General features: G+C 37.4%; 1 protein-coding gene across 3 annotated transcripts in view; it reads left to right on the plus strand.

The window, feature by feature from the left end:
* The first annotated feature begins 4,106 nt into the window (after window positions 1-4,106).
* Window positions 4,107-18,483, plus strand: part of STRBP (spermatid perinuclear RNA binding protein) — an 82,348-nt gene continuing 67,971 nt past the window's right edge. For all 3 annotated transcript variants that reach the window (XM_053663742.1, XM_053663743.1, XM_053663741.1), the window contains exons 1-3: window positions 4,107-4,272; window positions 8,589-8,809; window positions 13,418-13,583. In XM_053663742.1, coding sequence (XP_053519717.1) covers window positions 4,270-4,272; window positions 8,589-8,809; window positions 13,418-13,583 — 390 coding nt within the window. In that variant the 5' untranslated portion in view covers window positions 4,107-4,269. The remainder of the gene's footprint in view (window positions 4,273-8,588; window positions 8,810-13,417; window positions 13,584-18,483) is intronic.

Raw genomic sequence — 18,483 nt, forward strand, 5'->3', positions numbered from 1 at the left:
CTATCTCCTTTTCTCTTGCTGCTTTTAAGATTCTCTCTTTATCTTTAACTTGTGACATTTTAATTATGATGTGTCTTGGTGTGGCCCTTTTTGGGTCCAGCTTGTTTGGAACTCTCTGAGCTTCCTGGACATGTATGTCTGTCTCCTTCACCAAATTGGGGAGGTTTTCTTTCATTATTTCTTTAAATAAGTTTTCAATTTCTTGTTCTTCCTCTTCTCCTTCTGATTCAGAAGGCATCTCTATGATTCAGATGTTGGAATGTTTAAAGTTATTTCAGAGGTTCCTGAGCCTCTCCTTGTTTTTCTGAACTCTCGTTTCTTCTTTCTGTTCCAACTGAATGCTTATTTCTTCCTTTTGTTCCAAATCATTGATTTTAATCCCAGCTTCCTTCCCTTCACTGTTGGTCCCTTGTATATTTTTCTTTATTTCACTTTGCATAGTCTTCACTTCTTCCTTTATTTTGTGGTGATACTCAATCATTTCTCTGGACATACTAATCACCAGTGTTTTGAACTAACTATACATCTGATGGGTTGGCTATCCCTGTGTCACTTAGTTCTATTTTGAAGTTTTGGTCTGTTTTTCATTTGTGCTATAATTCTTTGTCTCCTCTGTTTTGCAGCCTCCCTGTGTTTCTGTGTATTAGGTAGAGCTGCTTTGACTCTCCATGTCAGTGCTCCTGTCATGTTGTAAGGGGCGGAGCCTATGGTATTTCCAGGTCAGTGCAGCTGGCTTTGCTGCTTTGTGGTGCTTGATGTGGGGGAAGGGTCAGAGAGGGAGCAGTGCTGCTTGCTTGGCTCTCGACCTGTTTCCATTCACTTTCTCTACTTCTCCTAAGCAGCTGATGCCCTTCTAGCTCCTGCCCTGGTACTGATTCTCAGAGTGGGTGGGCTTGTGTATGTTCCATGACCCTGTGGGCCCTTTAAATGAATTCTCCTGTGAGACCGGTGGTTTCTTTTACCACCCCAACCTCCACTGGTTTTTACCTGACAGGTAGAGCACAGCTAATATTTTTCTAAGCTGTTTTTCAGCTGTTTTGTTTCAGATGTATAAACAAATAATTATATTTGATATTCTAGGGTTTTCCTTACCCCTGCAACCATTTATTGAATATATAGTATTTGGCAGGTAATTTTAGGTATTTTTATAATCTGTCTCATTTAGTTTGAAGTAGATACTATTCACCTCATTGCGAGATGAGAAAACTCTGGCTCTGAAAAGTAGAGCAACAAAGCTGGTACATGCACACCTCAGATACTGCCAATTCAGTCGCAGACCACTGCAGTAAAGTGAGTATTGCAGTAAAGCAAGTCGTAATCTTTTTGCTGGTGGATTGTCTTGCCTTCAGTTTGTAAAAAGGCAGTATCTGTGAAGAACAGTAAAGGGCAGTGCAATAAAATGAGGCATGTCTGTGCTCGAATCTAGGCATGTCTGACTCCAAAGCCTGTGTGTGCTGCTATACAACCTTTGTAATTACATAACCATATTTTTTGAAATAGCTAAAGTTTATTCTCTAACAAGTGTGACTGCCTTCAGAGCAAAAATATTATTAAAAGAGATAGTCTAGGTTTGAATCCAGGTTGTACTACATACTTTTGGTTTGTGTGTTTAATAACAGTATATAACCTCTTTATGCTCCAATTTCTTTGATGTGTTAGAAGCAGTCATTGACATTGTTTTAAGGATTAAATGAGGTAATGTATGAAAAGCTCTTAGAACAGTGTCTGGTATAGAACGTGAATTCCATAAGTGTTACCTATTAGCGGTGGAATAGATAAAGGAAACTAAGACCCAAGTAAATTAAGTGATTTTCTGAGTCATGATTTTCTAAGGTCACAATGGCTATTAAATGGCAAAGGTGAGGTTTTTAATTTGAAGGTCAGAATTTTGTCCATTTTAAAGAATAGAAACTTAAAAAAAATGTGTTGGACAAAACCAAGGGGGAGGGTGGAAGCAAGGGAGGGAGGTGGATTTGGCTGGGGTGGTGGGAATGGTGTGGAGAAAATGCAGACAACTATAATTGAACAGCAATAAAGTAATTAAAAATGTGTTGGAGTTTCTTCCTTTCTGATTACAGTCTACTGTATATAATTTAACTTTTCTTCTTAGATTGATATAATTGGGAGAAGCATTGGGTTATGATTTGGGTCTGGATCAGGCCTTGTCCCTGATTAGTTGTATGACCTTAATATTTCTGACTGTAGTTCATTTGTAAACTGAAGGGTAGGTGGAATTGGGCCAGATGATTCCAACATTCCTTTTACAGCACCAATAGAGTATGATCCTCATATGCATTGCTTTTATCATGAGTTACTTACTGTACTGTGCTATAACATGTTGAAGTTCCCAGAGATCCTTCGTGCATGTGTAAGGTGGTTACATGTGTAGGGTGTGCTAAGTGACTAAAGAGTGCTGTACTTTTATTTGGCCATCCACACTTTATCCACTGTATCAGCTCTTTTTAAGCATTTTTAGCATTCTTCCTGCTTTTCTGCTTCCAGTCTACTTTCTTAGTATGTTGTTGTATTGCCTTTACCTTTTTTCAGAGTGAAGCTTGTGTACTTTGTTTTCAGTTCTCACCTGAACACATAGTAATCTTTTTTGGTTGCTGGATTCACAACTAATTATTAAATGGCTGAATCCCATAGAATGGAGTAGGGCTGGGAATGGAAAATGCCAGACTCTAAATTGTGTAGTATGATCTTTCTACAGAAGGTATAACTTAAGTGACAAAAGAATCTTTGAGATGTCTCATACCATGGGATCAAGTTTTATCAAGTTTTTCTTGGTTGTGTAAAAGGACCCTGTGAGTTGCAGCATGTACACGTTCCCGCTTTACCTTGATGTGATATGTGCACATAATCAAAGTTCCACTTGTTAGTTCAGTTACATAACCTCTCTGTTTGTTTTAGTCAAGCTTTAGTAGTTTGTTTGTGGTGGGTTTTGTGAACCAGAGTCGGTGGTGGGGGGAGCTGGTTACAGGATGTGAAGGGTTTTGCATGTAATAGGTCACACACAGGTGAGTATCATTTGATTATAATCATGGGTCTGTTTTTTCATTTGCAGTATTTGGGAGAGTTAAATGTCACACCTGTAACTTTCCTGGTCCCCCGAATAAAAAAAGGATGCTTTTTTTTCTTTAAGGGAGTAACTGGAAAGCATTAGGAAACTATTACAAACAATAGCAACAAAAAAATATTAAGAGGAGTTCTTTATTTAAATGAAGTTTAATTTAAAGAAAAGACTGAAATGAAGAGAAAGCTGTTCTTTGTGAGTTTGTGTTCTGTGGTGTGTAAATTACTTCTGATAGCCATATAATTAGTTAAAGCATGTGTCCTATTTTGGCCTCATGATATATAAGGATTTCATCAATGCTCAGAAGAGTTTGTTTATTTGGAGTGAAGTCTCATGAAGGTGGAACAAAGGGGTGATGAGACTCTGAGCAGAAATACACAGTGGGATCCTGGCCAGAGTCATCCATGGGTAATGAAGTCAGGACCTTGTGGATATTCAGGAGTTGGACATAACAACAAATAATCGATTGAGGGAGAAGTAGGATCTCTCAAGAGTTAGGGGAACAGAGCCAAAAAAGCATTCTGAATTTTAGGCCTAAAAATGATCAAAGAAGAAACATTGTGCCAACATGTGTTGTCTGGTGGTGATATCAAATTGAAAAGCCTAATGATTACAGTCAATGGTGGTGGTATATTTTCAGGAGTCCTGTCTACTTTTTGGATAGCTCTGATTAATGCCAGTTTCCAATAGAAAAACCTCAAGGTTAGCAACCATCACAAAATGGTTGCTAACAATAGAAGTATTACTTTTTTAGGTGGTGATACTGTGTTTGTAAAGTATCTCATTGAGAGCCAGTCAGCCAGGGGCTAGCAACTACCAGGTAGGGTTAACTTTTCTGGCCATATGACTTAGGCTCTTTCTTGGGCCCAGGTCTTCAAAGAGTGTGTTAACTTTTCTTTTGAAATGGGTTAGTTTTTTGTTATAAAGATTGTTTCTTTTTAGTTGATGACACGTTTATAGGCTCCACATTCAGATATGAAACTAATTGTAAAGGAGCATTTTGAAAAGTTTTTCTTTTTCTCTTGCAGGTGTAATCCAGAGAGCTGTCTTCAGACATCTTTGCTATATTGACTCTGAGCTGTCAGGGGACTCAGGCTTATGAGGAGGTACTGTCACAAGAAACAGTGTCTAGTGAAGACGACAAGAAAGAGGGTAAAGGATCGGAGAAAGAAGCTAAAACACTATAGAAAACCATGGTAGGTTATTGTTTATGTTTCTTAATTCAGGTAGAAGAGATTCTAAAAGTTTAAAATTAGTGTTAACAGTGAAGTCAAGTGAGTAACAAGGGTGTTAATTTGGCTCTCGTGCATCAGATAAAAAAGGCACACTGCTGTTTAGGCAAAGTAGATGAGTTCAGATTTATTATGAGCCCTTTAAACCACAAGATGGAGCCCCATGAGCCTGTAGGCCATACATTATTAACTACAAATGAGGGATTGCTCATAAATACTATTTTCTAATAAAACTGGCATTAACAGACTGATACAAATGGCTAATGCAACTTGAAATGGTGTTACTTTCTTTGGCTTTCTACCTGAAGTTCAGTTTTTCTCACCATGGAAATTAAAAAATGTGAACCAGTCCTTTAACTAGTGATATGAGTGGTGTAGGAATTTATAAAGTATGTATTTAACTTGAAAAGCCACCTTTTCCCACATGCTTTTATTTTTATTTTTGTTTTTGTTTTTTATTTTAATGTATTTTAATAGCAAACTTATAGGAACAGCACAGAAGACAGACAACATTAAAAATGTACTTGCATGTAAGACTACTTAATTAGAAAAGTATAGTGAATGGATAGAATCTGCTGTATGATAAAAATGCTACAAACACCATTTAGTTGCCATCAATAAGAAATTTACTTGTTATAAAAAAATCCAAATGCTGGCATTGCCCATAAAATTTTAATAGGTTTATTTATATTGTTATAAAAGTTGAACTGCTGAATTTTACTTACTGAAACATCTTGCCTTGCGCTAATGCTCTACATCCCCACATTTATATTAAAAAAATTCACACACAAATGAAAGTGGAAGCACTGCCAATACCTGATTTCTGTCCCCTATTTTCCACTTGCAGTCATATACTTAGTACCTTTTGATCCCATGGGGAAAAAAATAATGTACAGAACTACCAGTAATGAGAAGAAAAAATTTTTGAACAATGAAATGTTTCCCATTATAGTGGATTCTTAAGCATGTTCTCTGTGTATGCAGTGTGCTAGCTGGATGTCTTCTGGCACATTTGTTACATGTTTGGCATGGATAGCACAAAGGTGGTTGTTTTCAAAAGGGCCAGCCAGGTAGGCTTCACTTGCCCTCCTGCAGAGCACCAATAGCTGCACTCTGGAAGCACAGATCTGTGTGAAGTCCTGAGCAATTTCTTGGACCAGTTGCTGGAGGGGAAGTTTGCGAGTCAGAAGTACAGTGGGCTTCTGATAATGTTTAATTTCATGAAGTGCCACAGTACTAGGCCTGTAACAACAAGGTTTCTTCACCCCTCCAGTAGAGGGCGCACTCTTGTTAGCAGCTTTGGTAGCCAGTTGCTTCCTCTGCGTTACCAGTGAACAGTTTGCAGGCAGTCTGCTTTGTAGGAGCCATGCTACAGGGACCTCTTTTCTTGCCCCCCTTCCAACCTTTGGCTGGAGCTTGGAGAGCTGGAGGTGGCACTGGCATTAGAGAGCAGTGGCGGCTGCTAACACTCCCACATGCTTTTAAAGGAATAGGCTCATGTGTTAAGTGTATTGGGGGAAATCTTGCTTTTTGTGGAAGGTTCATACTTTTGAATTCGAGATGGTAGATGAGGTCACAACTTCTGGTGCTTAGTTTTCTAACTGGTAAAACGTGCTGAAATTTTTTTCCCCTAATATTTTGTTTCCAGAGGATGTTGTATGAATTTTTTCTCTTAGTATAAGTGGAAAAAAAAAGACTTAAAAAAGATAAGTGGGAAAAAAAGCAAAAAAAAAAGTTAATTATTAATATGTATAAATACATTGTTTGTAAGTCTGATGGTGTTTAAGTGTATATGATTTTTCAAAAATATGTTTTAGGATTTATACTTAGTTGAATTTCTCTTTAGAGAAGAAATTCCAATATTTTACTTCTGGATGGTGGGGGAAAATGTTAACTTGGGATTTTCTCTGTCACTGGTTTTGTGCTGAGATGTTAAAAAAATGACACTGACTTGGGTTTCCTTCCATGTGAATTATTCAACACTTTAGCTCCTTTATCTATTACATTCTTCATATTCTTGCAGTTTAAAGAAATGCCTCATATATATTATTGGTCATAGTTGATGGAAATCTCTTTTCTAGTTATTTAAATTTAACTTAGATTTTCTGGTGTAGGAATTTTGTGTTTTTATGTAATTTGGTTGGTAGATTTTCTCAATTTCTTCTATTGTTAGATCTCAAATTTGAATAAGAACTTCCTGTTTCTGCATAGTTCTTACAATTTAATTTTTTATTACTTAAAAAATCTATTTGGAGCATAGTTTGGTAAATAAGATCATCCTCCAATTTCTATTATACTGTTTATTTACTTCTTCCTTTCACCATTGTTTCATGATGCTTGTCCTATCATACTCAGTTGACTCTTGGATTTAACATTGGCAGCCTGTGTTATCTGTGAGGAAGATACCAAGGGTTTGTGTTACATAGCAATCTGTAGTTTTACTATGGTGAGGTCAGTGTGCAGGACTGAGTAATTTAACTAAGTAATTTAGTAACTCACCATAAAACTAAATGACAGAGAAAGTCTTAATATTTTTTCCCTATCATCCAGAACTAAAATATATTAGTAAAATTTATTCTCTTAAGAGCAGGTCATCTGAGTTATAGTCCCTAGAGCAACCCAGCAGCTCTAATTTATTGTATGGCTCTTTTGTTTTTTTGTTACTTATTTTGGGATATATGAGTTAATCTCATGAAGTAATTAAAAAGTTTGTTTTTCTGTAGCAAAAGACTTAAATTGGAAAACTAGGTGTGGACTTTGAGTAAGAAAGAAATCTAGACAGATAATTTTTACCTAGAGAAGAAAAAGATTTTTTTATTGCTTTTAATCCTTTTTTTATATAACAATTCAGGGTTTCAAAGGGTTATTACCTTTTAAGTTGTAGTTTGCTTCATTTTATAGGGAACAGTTATACTGTGGTATTAATTTACTAGAATTCAAATACTATGATTTTTAAAATTTCTTTCCCTTAAAAAATTTTTTTGGACTATTTTTTTGTATTTTTCATTATCATTTAGTTTCCTTGTATGATTTAAATTTTTTTTTTATATTCAAACAAAACCAAACAAAAAATACTGATAAAATTTTGAATATTTTGTTTTTTGGCAAAGACTTTAAAACAAATATTTACTATTTGCGATTGTGTATAATTTCATATAAATACACGGTAGCTACCCTTTAAATAAAATACTTTGGCTTTATGAAAACTCAGCAAGCTGTCCTTGTTCACTTTGCTTTGTACGGTACAAATGTCTTCATGGTAATTGTAAACTTGGAAATATTCAGAGTTTTTTGATGTATGACTCATGAGTGTGAAGGATCTATTCTATTATATTTTCATGAAATTCTATTTCTAGGCTTTAATCTGCATCACTGATTTCTGGGCCAGCATGTCATTTTAATTATTGCTTTTTAAATTTTTGATATTTTGTTTTAGCATAATGGCACCACCCATCCATCTTTGTAGAGTATTTCTTATTGATTTTTCCCCCTCAAATGAGCTTTAAAATTGTTTTTGAGTTTTAAGTAACTCTATCCTGAGGGTATTTTGATTGAGAATGTGATAACATTTGTAAATTAGTTTGGGAAGTTGATTCTTTTGCATTACATTTGGAATTTGTGTATTATTATTTATTATTGTATTATTTTCCATATGAACAACTGTAAACCTGCTTTTGCCTGACCCTGTATGTATTTTCTTCATTCTGGAATTAGAAATGTCTCCTACTAATCTTTTTAAAAAATTAAAGCCTTGCACTAAAGTTTTAAATGCTGAATTATAAACAGTATCTTAATATGTCTATAGTTTTTCTTGTGTTTACATGTAATGTATTTTGTGTTATTACTGTATTATAAAATCCAAATTTTTCAAAGTGCACAAATCTCCAGCAGTTTGGCAAGGAGAGACTGGTTGTCACGAGTCATCATCACGTGTTCCCAGACACTCTCTCAAAGCTCGGAAGGATCTGTTTCTTGCAGATGATACGTGATATGGGAGGCCTGTTCTGAAGTGGTGTTCAGAACACATAGGTTCAGATAAAAGGTAGCATCTACATAATACTGGGTGTTACCTGGGTGAACCTTACTGAAAAGGAATGAAAAAGTCTCTGATTGTCTGGTGTGTTAAGTAGAATGGGGTTTTACTTCCTATTCCTGAGCAGTGTTTTACCATTTCAACGTTAACTATTTCACAGTGGTTTGACAATTAATACTATGACTTGACCTCAGGTAGCTTTTTTTTTTTTTAATTGAAGTAATTATTGTCTTTCTCCTTCTGACAGAGATCTATTAGGTCTTTTGCCAATGATGATCGCCATGTAATGGTGAAACATTCAACAATCTACCCGTCTCCTGAAGAACTTGAAGCTGTTCAGAATATGGTGTCTACTGTTGAATGTGCTCTTAAACATGTCTCAGATTGGCTGGATGAAACAAATAAAGGAACAAAAACGGAGGGAGAGACGGAAGTGAAGAAGGATGAGGCCATAGACACCCATTCCAAGTGAGTGTGGCCTGACCTTTGTGGCGCTTTACTGTAGCACCCAGAAAAGCCCAGGGTCCCCTCCCCCTGTGTTACATTTGGTACATGGTGCTCTTTGGGTTTTCTCATTTACATGACTGTAAACAAGGAAGTAAGTGTGGAAATTTTCTTGAGTTTGAAATTTGAAAGGAATAATGATGAGACCAGAAAAAGAAGGACTTGTCAGGATGCTTTCTGAGAGCATACCAAGCCCTTTAAAGTCTCCTCTTTTTGGAAGTTGTGATATGGCACGTTTCTCATGATTGGTTCACCCTCCTTAATTTGGACATGAATCATAGTGTTTTTGGTCACTGGGGAAATCATAAAATGTAATTTTTGTCAGGTTTTTCAAAATCCTGGTGTAGAAGAAAGAGTACAGTAAAATTGATTCCCAGGACCAACAGTGTCTTCAAGATAATAAATGCTTATTGGATATTTGTAGATGCAAGAAGGCCTGCTCGGAACCAGACCCTTCAACAGTTAAAGCAGAGTATTCTCAGTGCTGTAATAATAGTAAGAGATAAGTGAGAAGACGCTGCTGACAACTGGAGTCCCATGATGAAATTTTTCATGCTGTGCTAAGCTTTGAGTTACTGTTTGGAGCAATGTCGTTCTGCCTGGAATAAGTATGGTTGACTGTGAGAGGTGAAGCTCATTTGTACTGTATTAATAGAATTAAAAATAGTATTTTGGCTAATATTTATAAATTGAGACAAGAGGTTATAGGATTTTTTCCCAGCTTTAATTCTAAATCAATATGTAAGTAGTCCATAATAATAGGAAAGTATTTACAAATTGATTTCTTCACAGAAAGATAGTGTAACCTTTTCATTTTCATATGAAAGATAATCTGTATCAGTTTTTAGTTGAAGAACATAATTCCTTGACTTTGTTAATGGTTTACAGGTAATATAGACATTGTATCTAGTTGTAGTCTTATCAGCCTCGAGGTTCTTGGCGGTAATTCAGTTTTTCTCACATATTATGGCTTTAAAAAGGACACTGTCAAATTTTGGGGTTCATGTTACTTAGTAATATTATCTAATTATCTAGTTCTATATATCCCAGTCTCTGCGTAAATTAAATCTTCATAAACTCCATATTTACATTGTATTTGGGAATATGCGTCTTTTAAAACTTTTTCAAAATTGTAAAATATATAACATAAGGGTTACCATTTTTACGGGGTTTCCTTTTTTAGTGGAGTTCATGCCTTTTAAATACATCTTTTGTTTGTTCTCATGGCTGAGTAGACCTTTGGAAAGTGTTCCAATAGACTTTTGCCTAACTGGATCAGGTCACTGTGTTTTAAAGGTTTTTAAAAGATAATGTGCCTCATATCTTCATTTGAATTTTTAAATATAGTTTTCTGTGTGGATGCTCTTGGCTGTCTATAAAGTCTTTCTATTTTGTGAAATAGTCACAGGTTGAGAGCACTTGTCTGTGATTCTTCCCACCTGGTGGAATTCAGTTGTGCAGTGATTGTGTTCTTATTTTGTACAAGCTAGAGGCAGGCACATTGCCCAGGAGCAAAGCTGTGTTTGATAATAGATACATACTGTGCTCCTGGTATATGCTGAGTACTGCAGAGGGCACAAGATGGGTGAGGGATAGCTGATAGTTATTAGGAACCTTCTATTGTCAGGCAGCTTTTATTTTACCTTTTTACAATCTGACTCAAAAGTTGAGTTGCACAGAGTTCCACTATTTGTATTATGAGGAATACTAGGATTCGGTCCTTAATTTTATTTTTTTAAGATTTTATTTTTAGAGACAGGGGAAGGGAGGAAGAAAGGGAGAGAAACATCAATGTGTGGTTGCCCCTTATGCGCCCCTCACTGGGGATCTGACCCACACCCTAGACATGTGCTCTGACTGGGAATTGAACCAGCATCCCTTTGCTTTGAAGTCCCGAGCTCAATCCACTGTGCCACATCAGCCAGGGCTCTCTTCTTAATTTTATTTCCTATGTTTGGGTTGCTTGCTTCGCAATGCCTTCTATATTCAAATTCATTATTCAACTTCAGGACTGAATAAGGACTTAGTTTCTCTGCTTAGTTATGCTGTCTTCTACATGAGAAGGTCACGTATATCATAATTATGATATAGAACTCAATAAGCGATCTAATAATGGCTAGTTAATAATAGCTACCATTTATTGAGTACCAATTATTTTCCACATTACTGTACAATAAATCTACCAGTCTCTCTTATTATTACCCCCTCTTTTGCCCCTATTTTACTTATGAAATTTTCTCTGCTTTAGATTTGCTTACAAAAAAAGTGACTTGGAATCATTAACAAACTTTAACTTGCTTCAGGTCACTGAATGAGTGTGTGTGGTGGAGCCAGGATTCATATTTAAGTCTGTCAATTCCAGATGCAGTTTTCTTAGCATCTTTGCTTTGATTTCCTGTGACTAAAATGTAAAAGCACACAGCAGGGAGAGATTATATGCTGGTTTTGGTGATCAGAAAAAACTTTATGAAGGAAGTAGCACTTAGAATTGGTTTAGAGGATGGGTAGGACATTGGCACAGATAGTAAAAGCGGAAGAAGAAAATGTCAGCAAAGATCTAGGTGTGAGAAAGTATAGGGATGTTAAAGGATTAACAGCTACTGTTTATCAAGCTATTAATATATGTCAGGCTCATTACTTAAATGATAGTCTCAGTACTTGTCTGAGTGTAACGTATTATTTCTTTTTTACCAATGGGAAAGCGGGCTCAAAAAGCCAGGAAATTTGTAATTTGTTCAGTGTTACACAGTAAGTTGCAGAGCCAGGGTTCAAACCAGGAAGTCACACTGTCTTTTAAATTGCCTGTCAATATGCCAAGTGTCTAAGTGTTCAGTGGCATGCCAGGAAAGTGACAAGGAAGGTGCCATTTGTGCAGCACTCCTGGAAGATTATCCTGGTTGCAGGACACTGTATACAGTAGATTGGAGATGGCAGAGGTTAGTCAGTAAGGCCAATGAAAGGATGTTATTGAGGTACTATAACAGCTGAAAAGAAACTCGTTTGAAAGCAGTGGTTCAAAGGTGGTTATGGAGGGGGAATTTATAAATGTTAGATTTGGGAGAATGAGAATATGAGAGGACAGGGATACATAAAGAAATTAAAAATGACTGACTGTTCTTAATATTAAATAATTCCCTACATTTGGGTCACTTGCTTTAAAATAATTTAAATTTTTTTGTATACTTTTATTACTGTTTTTAAAGTTTTTAAATTACTATTTATTGAATCTGTAAGCCGTGCCAGGCACTGAACCAGTGACTGTAATATTTATAATTGACTGCCGTGTTTCCATTTCCACGGTTTGTTTTCTCTCCTTCCTCTAGTTCATTATTTACTCTGCTGACTTTTGCCCAACTCTGCTGATTCTTTGCCTCCAGCTGGAATGACCTTTTTTCTGTCTAACCGAATCAAGACTAGGCTGAAGTCAGATTTTCAGGTTGCTCCGTTTGACCTTTCTAATTTAATTTAGACTTCTCCCTCCTCATACTTGGGATGCAACCATAATAATGTAAAGAACCTGAGTGTGGTGGTCAGACCAACTCGAGTGTGAATCCAGGCTTTGCCATTTTGCTCTCTGTGCGAGCCTGAACAATTAATTAGCTTTTCTGATATTAACATTTCTTGTCTGTCAGGTGAAGGCTTGTTTGAGTTTGAGTTTAAATGAGAATTGTGGTGTGCAGTTTGTTCTCAGATGTTGCTTTCTTCTTCCCCTTTTGAGCAGGTTACTGCTTTTGCACTTAACCATAGTTCAAGCCTCGGAAGCAGGAGTGGTTGGATCTCCTTTAGCATGATTTCCATACTCAGATATTTGCTTGTTGATTGACTGCTCAGCTTAGTTAGGGTGTCACCGTGATTATGGAAAGTGAATCAATAGAAACTTAAAATCAAGAAGAGATGCTACCCTTGTTCTTTGCACCACTCATGACTTGATGTTCTTGAGTATTTTTTCTTTTAGCTACCGCTGGGTTTGAAATGTATTCCTGGCAGATTATCTTTGGTCTGTTCTTTCCTCAGCTCGTTGCTTTTTATCACATTATTCTGATTTCCCTGTAAACCCTTGTGTGTTCATAGAATGATTCAACTAGAAGGGATGAGTGAAGGCTCATCTAGCTGGCAACCACTTGTGGGTACCACACCAGCAGGCATCACTAGGAGTAGAGTCCAGGGCGTTGGATTTTCAGCCTGATGCTTTCTTAGTCCACCATGATGTTCATATTTCTCACAGATCCTTTAGTTACCAATAAAAAAATAATAGGGTCTTTTAAAGTTTGAAGCTAGTGTTTCAAATTTTTATACCTGACTAGTGTTTAAGGAGATGTAGTATTTTTGGGTTTTCCTGAATAATATAGATGTAATGAAAAAAAAATTAAATTTGTAGTGTACAGTGTGCTCCCTATTGCTTCCTTGGGGAAGATATTTTATGAGCCTTAAATCAGAGACTTAATTATATGGAATTTTGTATATCCGAATTTATATACCCCCTTACCAATTCATATGGATATCCAGGAAGCCAAGTTACGTTTAGTCTTGGAAATGGGTTGTGAAAGTAATCACTCAGACTTTTATTTTTAGGGATCAAGGTGGTCGGACATTGTGTGGTGTGATGAGGATTGGCCTGGTGGCAAAGGGCTTGCTGATTAAAGACGACATGGACTTGGAGCTGGTTTTAATGTGCAAGGACAAACCCACAGAGACCCTGTTAAATACAGTCAAAGATAATCTTCCTGTTCAGATTCAGGTGAGTACAGTTTAATTACACTTCTAGGAGAACTTGTAAAATGCTGAAAATAGGTAGTGATTTTGAATTCAGTAATAAGAAATTGGTTGTTAAAGAGTCCAGGCAAAAGGAATACTGGTACTCTGGGCCAGTGGCTCATCCATCTCATTGAAAGCAACTTTCTGGTGATTAGTTCTCTGGATGTATTCATCAAAATTAAGATGGCTCTTAAGGTACAGTTTTAAATTTTTCAGGTGTATCTTGCTGAGAGTCTTGTTTTCTGGACCGGGTCTCTCAGCATTGTGAAACTCTTGGAAGGGTTGGTATAATGCAGAAAAGACTTAAAAGATCAGAAAGAGCCTACTGGGTCTTTAAGAGAAATAATATATGAGGAAACCAATTTTACCACAGGCAAGCAAAGCCTAGACAACTGGAGATCTGCATAAATGATAACTTTTAATATTTTTTTCAGATCTTACTTACTTTTAGAGAGAGGGGAAGGGAGGGAGAAAGAGAGGGAGAGAAACTTGGATTGGTTGCCTCTTGCATGCCCACAACTGGGGATGTTGCCCGCAACTCAGGCGTGTGCCCTGACCAGGAATGAAACCAGAAGCCTTTCAGTTTGCAGGATGACACCCAACCCACTGAGCCACACCAGTCAGGGAGATAACGTTCAGTATTGAACACTCAGTTGATTTAATAGTCATCCATTCATCGGTTAATAGAAAGTCACTGTTAATTCCTTGTTTCCAAACTTTTTTCACACTGTGTGACACATATTAGAAAATTTTAATGTTAGCATGGTTCTTGAAGGATGCAGGTGAAGGCTGAAAGCTCCTCAGGGCTGGAGGCAACACTAGGACTGGCTCTGCCATCCTGCTCTGAGGACCGGTTGCGTCTCTTATTGGAAAACCGTGATGATCTTTCAGTTTCAAATGTGTTATATGCGGTCTTATTAAATTGTAGCTTTTCGGTGATGATTTTATGTCAGTTAGTACTTATGTCCATGTGAAGTAAATAGATACCAGTCCACAAGGTCCAAACTCTGAGTTGTTACAAGTTCTCTTTTCTTCGTTGTTTTTTTAATTTGTATTTTACTGAAAAGGTTCCTTTTTTTCAAGTAATAGAAATTTTGAAGTTGTTTTTATTAGCTTTATTAGTGGTTCATTTTCTTTCATTTTTATCAACCGAATGCCAGAACCATCTTTCTGGTTTTTTTAATCTAACATTAAAAAAAATCCTCACTTGAGGGTATTTTTGTTGATTTGCAGAGACAGGCTGGAAGGGGGAGGGGGGAGGAGAGCTAGAAAAAGGAAGAAAGAAACACCGAGATGAGAGAGAAATGTTGATTGGTTGCCTCCTGTACGCTCCCCGACCAGGGACTGGACCCGCAACCTAGGTATGTGCCCTAACTAGGGATCAAACTGCAACCTTTTGGTGTATGGGACAATGTTTCAACTAACTGAACCATCTGGCCAGTTGTGTTACTTGTTGACACATTCCCCTATATTAATTTTTGGAGCTACTATTTTATCATTCTGCCTTAGATGTTAAGATACAGTTTTTAAAAGATTTTGTTAATGTATTTATTTTTAGAGAATGGGGAAGGGAAGGGAAGGGAGGGAGAAAGGGAAGGAGAGAAACATGATATGTGAGTGAAACATAAGTCAGTTGCCTCTTGCCAATCCCCAACTGGAGGAGATCTGGCCTGCAACCCAGGCATGTGCCCTGACTGGGAATTGAACCAGTATCCTTTTGGTTTATAGACTGGCACTCAATCTGCTGAGCTACACCTGCCAAGATACAGTTTTTTAATTGACTGGCAAACATTTGGCTTTTTCATTTTTGATTCTGATGAAGAAATGTTTCTGGCCTTTCTTAAGGTTAAATTTCTTTTCTATTATTTATTTATTTGTTTGTTTACTTAATCCTCACCCAAGGAAATGTTTTATTGATTTGAGAGAGGGGGGGAGAGAAAGAGAAAAAGAGAGAGATACATCGATGTGAGAAAGAAGCATTGATTGGTTGCCTACAGTACATGCCCTGACCAGGAATTGAACCCGGAACCTAGGGATGTGCCCTGATCAGGAATCAAGGCTCACAACCTTTTGGTGTATGGGACGATGCTTCAGTCAGCTGAGCCACTCAGCCAGGGCAAGGGTTAAATTTATTTCTTAAAAAAAAAAAAAATTTAAAGCCCTTTGTGATCATTTAGAAGACGAGAAGTGGTAAGCAACATGGAGTACAATAAATTTAGTTTTAAGAAACAGAAAGCTCAGTAATGGGTTCTGGCTAACTATACTTTTTGTTATTAGGATGTTAATAAAATTCATTTTGTTTCCCTTATCTTTTTTAATGCTTAAAAAGTGAATCTGTATTCTTTTGGTAAAGTGAACATTGTTACTCTTAAATCTATGATAAAGTAGTAATAAAATGATTGGATATTAGAAGCTCTTTCAACCATCTCATCCCTCTTTCTGTTCCCTTTAGCGAGTCTTCTTTCTTTCTTTTTTCATTAAAAAATTTTTTTATTGATTATGCTATTACAGCTGTCCCAACTTTTTCCCATTTGCCTCCTTCTCCACTCAGTACCCCCGTGACCTCCAGCAATCCCCTCCACCCTTAATTCATGTCCATGGTTCATGCACTTAAGTTCTTTGGCTACTCCATTTCCTATACTGTTCATAATATCCCCTTGTCTATTTTGTACCTACTGATTATGCTTCTTAATCCCTGCACCTTTTCCCTATTTTCCCCTTGCTCTTCCCAACTAATAACCCTCCAAATTATCTCTGTATCTATGATTCTGTTCCTCTTCTGCTTGTTTGCTTGTTTTGTTTTTTAGATTCAATTGTTGATAGTTGTGAGTTTCTTGCCATTATGTTCATAATTTTAATCTTTTTCTGATATAATTCCCTTTAGCATTTCATACAATAAGGGCTTGGTATTGATACACTCCTTTAGCTTTACCTCGTCTAGGAAGCACTTTATCTGCCCTTCCATTCTAAGTGATACCTTTGCTGGATAGAGTAAGCTGGGTTATAGGCCCTTGCTCTTCATCACTTTGAATACTTCTTGCCTGAACAGTTTCTTTTGAGAAATCAGCTGGGAACTCCTTTGTAGGTAACTATCTACTTTTCTCTTGCTGCTTTCAAGATTGTCTTTATCTTTAACTTTCGCCATTTTAATTTTGATATGTCTTGGTGTGGTCCTTTTTGGGTTCATCTTGTTTGGGACTCTCTGTGCTTCCTGGACTTGCATGTCTATGTCCTTCATCAAATTAGGGAAGTTTTCTTTCATTATTTGTTCAAATAAGTTTTCAATTTCTTGTTCTTCCTCTTCTTTTTCTGACACCCCTATTATTCAGATGTTGGTACGTTTGAAGATGTCTCAGAGGCTCCTTAGCCCATCCTCATTTTTCAAAAATTATTTTTTCTAACTGTTTTTCTGTGTGTGGTGGTTTTTGCTCTATGTTCCAAGTCGTTGATTTGATTCTCAGCTTCATCCCCTCTACTGTTGGTTCTCTATAGATTTTTCTTTATTTCACATACTGTAAACCTTCACTTTTGCCTGGGTCATGTTTATGCTGTTGAAGTACCCAATAAGTTCCTTGAGCATCCTGGTAACCAGTTTAAAACTTTGCATCTGATAGGTTGCTTATCTCCATTTCGCTTCATTCTTTTTCTGGAGTTTTGTTCTGTTCTTTCATTTGGGCCTATTTCTTTGTCTCCTTAATTTGGCAGCCTTCCTGTGTTTGTTTCTCTGTATTAGGTAGAGCTGCTTTGATACACTGTCTTAGTAGTGTGGCCTATTGTAGAAAAGCAGACCTGTAAGTTGTATGGGGCAGAGCCTTAGATAATCACCAGGGTGGGGCAACCCATATCACCACTCTCTGGCTCTGCATGGGGCTCAGAGAGGGGACATTGTGGCTGCCTGGCTTCTAGAATTTTGCCTGAGAGGAAGCTGTCTCCTGTACTTGCCCTGCTGGCAGTCAACTTCAGTTTCTCCCTGTGTTCCACTTGTGCCCTTCCAACTGTTGCCATGGTCCTGAATTCTAGAGGGAGGTGAGTCTTTGTGAGTCCTACGTCTGTTGTGGGCCCTTTAAGAGGCATTTCTTCCACCGAAGTTTCCACTGGTTTTTACAAACCAAAGTTATGGGTACTGGAATCCTGAGCTGGGTGGTCTAGTCTGGGGCTGGGCTTCCTCATTCCTGAGGTATCCCTCCCGATTTTTATCCACCAGAGGTAGATGTGGGATCACCCATATCACGTCTCTGCATGTCTCCAGGCCTCTCTGTACCACTTCTTATCACCATGCCTCTCCGAGTGTTTCTGTACCACACCCCTCCTTCCTGTCTAGATGAATGTGGCTTCTTTAAATCCTTTGTTGTCGGACTTTTATAGAGCTTGATTTCCTGCCAATTCTGGATTATATTTGTTTTGTAGTATAGTGTAATTAAAAAAAATATTTTATTTATTACTTTTAGAGAGGGGGGAGGGACAAAGAGAGGGAGAGAAACATCAATGTGTGGTTGCCTCTCACAGGCTCCCAACCAGGGACCAGGGCCCCAACCCAGGCATGTGCCCTGAGTGAATCGAACTGACGATCTTTTTGGTTCGCAGGCTGGCGCTCAATCCACTGAGCCACATCAGCCAAGGCTCTTGTTGTAATTTTTGTTGTAGTTGTATGGGGAGGTAAGGTATGTTTACCTATGCCTTCATCTTGACCAGAAGTTCAAAGAATGAGTCTTCTTTCTTAAGAGACTGGTCATAGTCCTCATGTGTCAGAGTGAAAAGGGGTTGACAACCAGTGCTGTAATACATCAAAATGCTTATTCGAGAAGTCTGTCACATTTCTCGAGTATTGAAGCTATAGGAGATCGGGCCAAGTCTTCATAAATAGAGCTTTCTCTGTGCAGACC

Source organism: Artibeus jamaicensis, unplaced genomic scaffold (assembly GCF_021234435.1).
Source record: "Artibeus jamaicensis isolate MK-2021 breed Jamaican fruit bat unplaced genomic scaffold, CSHL_Jam_final contig_3275, whole genome shotgun sequence".
NCBI classification, from domain to species: Eukaryota; Metazoa; Chordata; class Mammalia; order Chiroptera; family Phyllostomidae; genus Artibeus; species Artibeus jamaicensis.